The sequence below is a fragment of the Pteropus vampyrus genome, unplaced genomic scaffold (assembly GCF_000151845.1).
Source record: "Pteropus vampyrus isolate Shadow unplaced genomic scaffold, Pvam_2.0 Scaffold90, whole genome shotgun sequence".
In the NCBI taxonomy this organism is placed as follows: domain Eukaryota; kingdom Metazoa; phylum Chordata; class Mammalia; order Chiroptera; family Pteropodidae; genus Pteropus; species Pteropus vampyrus.
Window position 1 is genome coordinate 1,787,265 of NW_011888871.1, and position 924 is coordinate 1,788,188.

General features: G+C 61.4%; 1 protein-coding gene across 1 annotated transcript in view; it reads left to right on the forward strand.

Annotated features, from left to right (window-relative positions):
- The window catches only part of FOXK1 (forkhead box K1), a 23,817-nt gene that overhangs the window by 13,962 nt on the left and 8,931 nt on the right, over window positions 1–924 (forward strand). Inside the window, exons 4-5 of the mRNA XM_023532759.1 lie at window positions 182–282; window positions 442–667. Coding sequence (XP_023388527.1) covers window positions 182–282; window positions 442–667 — 327 coding nt within the window. The remainder of the gene's footprint in view (window positions 1–181; window positions 283–441; window positions 668–924) is intronic.

Here is a 924-nt window from a genome sequence, read left to right on the forward strand (position 1 = left end):
GGGCTGCACCCCGGCAGTCCACAGCCACCCCACCTCCATGGTCCGATAGCGTGCCCTGGCTCACGTGTGGGCCCCGCGCGTGGTCCACGCCGCCCACGAGCACACACTATGCCTTTGTTCGTGCAGGACCGCGAGGCCTTGTCCACACTGGGCATACCCGGCCTGCTGTCTGTCTCCATAGCGACTCTTGCCCGTTTGCCAGTGGATTCGGTACACGTTGGAGCTGGGCACCCTCCCCGGCCCCGGCTGGCTTTTGCCTTGCTTTGTCCATGAAGACTGGTAGTGATGAATTTTGATAGAGAAAACCACCTGTGCCTTTGTCCTGCCCCATGAAGCGGTGACCCGGGCGGCCTGCCGGGGGCCCTGGCCTCCTGTCACCTTTGGTCTCGCGTGTGTCGGGTCCTGACGTGGGGCGGGTTGGGGTTTGTTTTCTGACTTGCTAACGATTGGCGACGATCTCTGCTTCCTTGCAGAATTCCATCCGACACAACCTCTCCTTGAATCGTTACTTTATTAAAGTCCCTCGGTCCCAAGAGGAGCCCGGGAAGGGGTCCTTTTGGCGAATAGACCCCGCCTCAGAAGCCAAGCTCGTGGAACAGGCCTTCCGGAAGCGGAGGCAGAGGGGCGTCTCCTGCTTCCGCACCCCTTTCGGGCCTCTGTCGTCCAGGTGAGCTGCCGTGCCGGGAGCCAGCTTCCCCAGGTGTCCCCTGATTTTTTTGGTGCTACAACCCTTCACCTGTTTTAGAGAGAGAGAGCGTGTCGGGGCCGAGGAGCTTCGGCAGTGAAGTTAGTCAGCTGCTGGCTGCCTCTCTGACCTGGCAGTTCTTAGCAGCTCAGCTACCTGCAGTGGTGGGAATGGCAGCTGAGAACGGCGGGGTAGGGTCGGTGCGGCTGGGGTGACCCTCGTGGCGTCAGGCTTTCTGC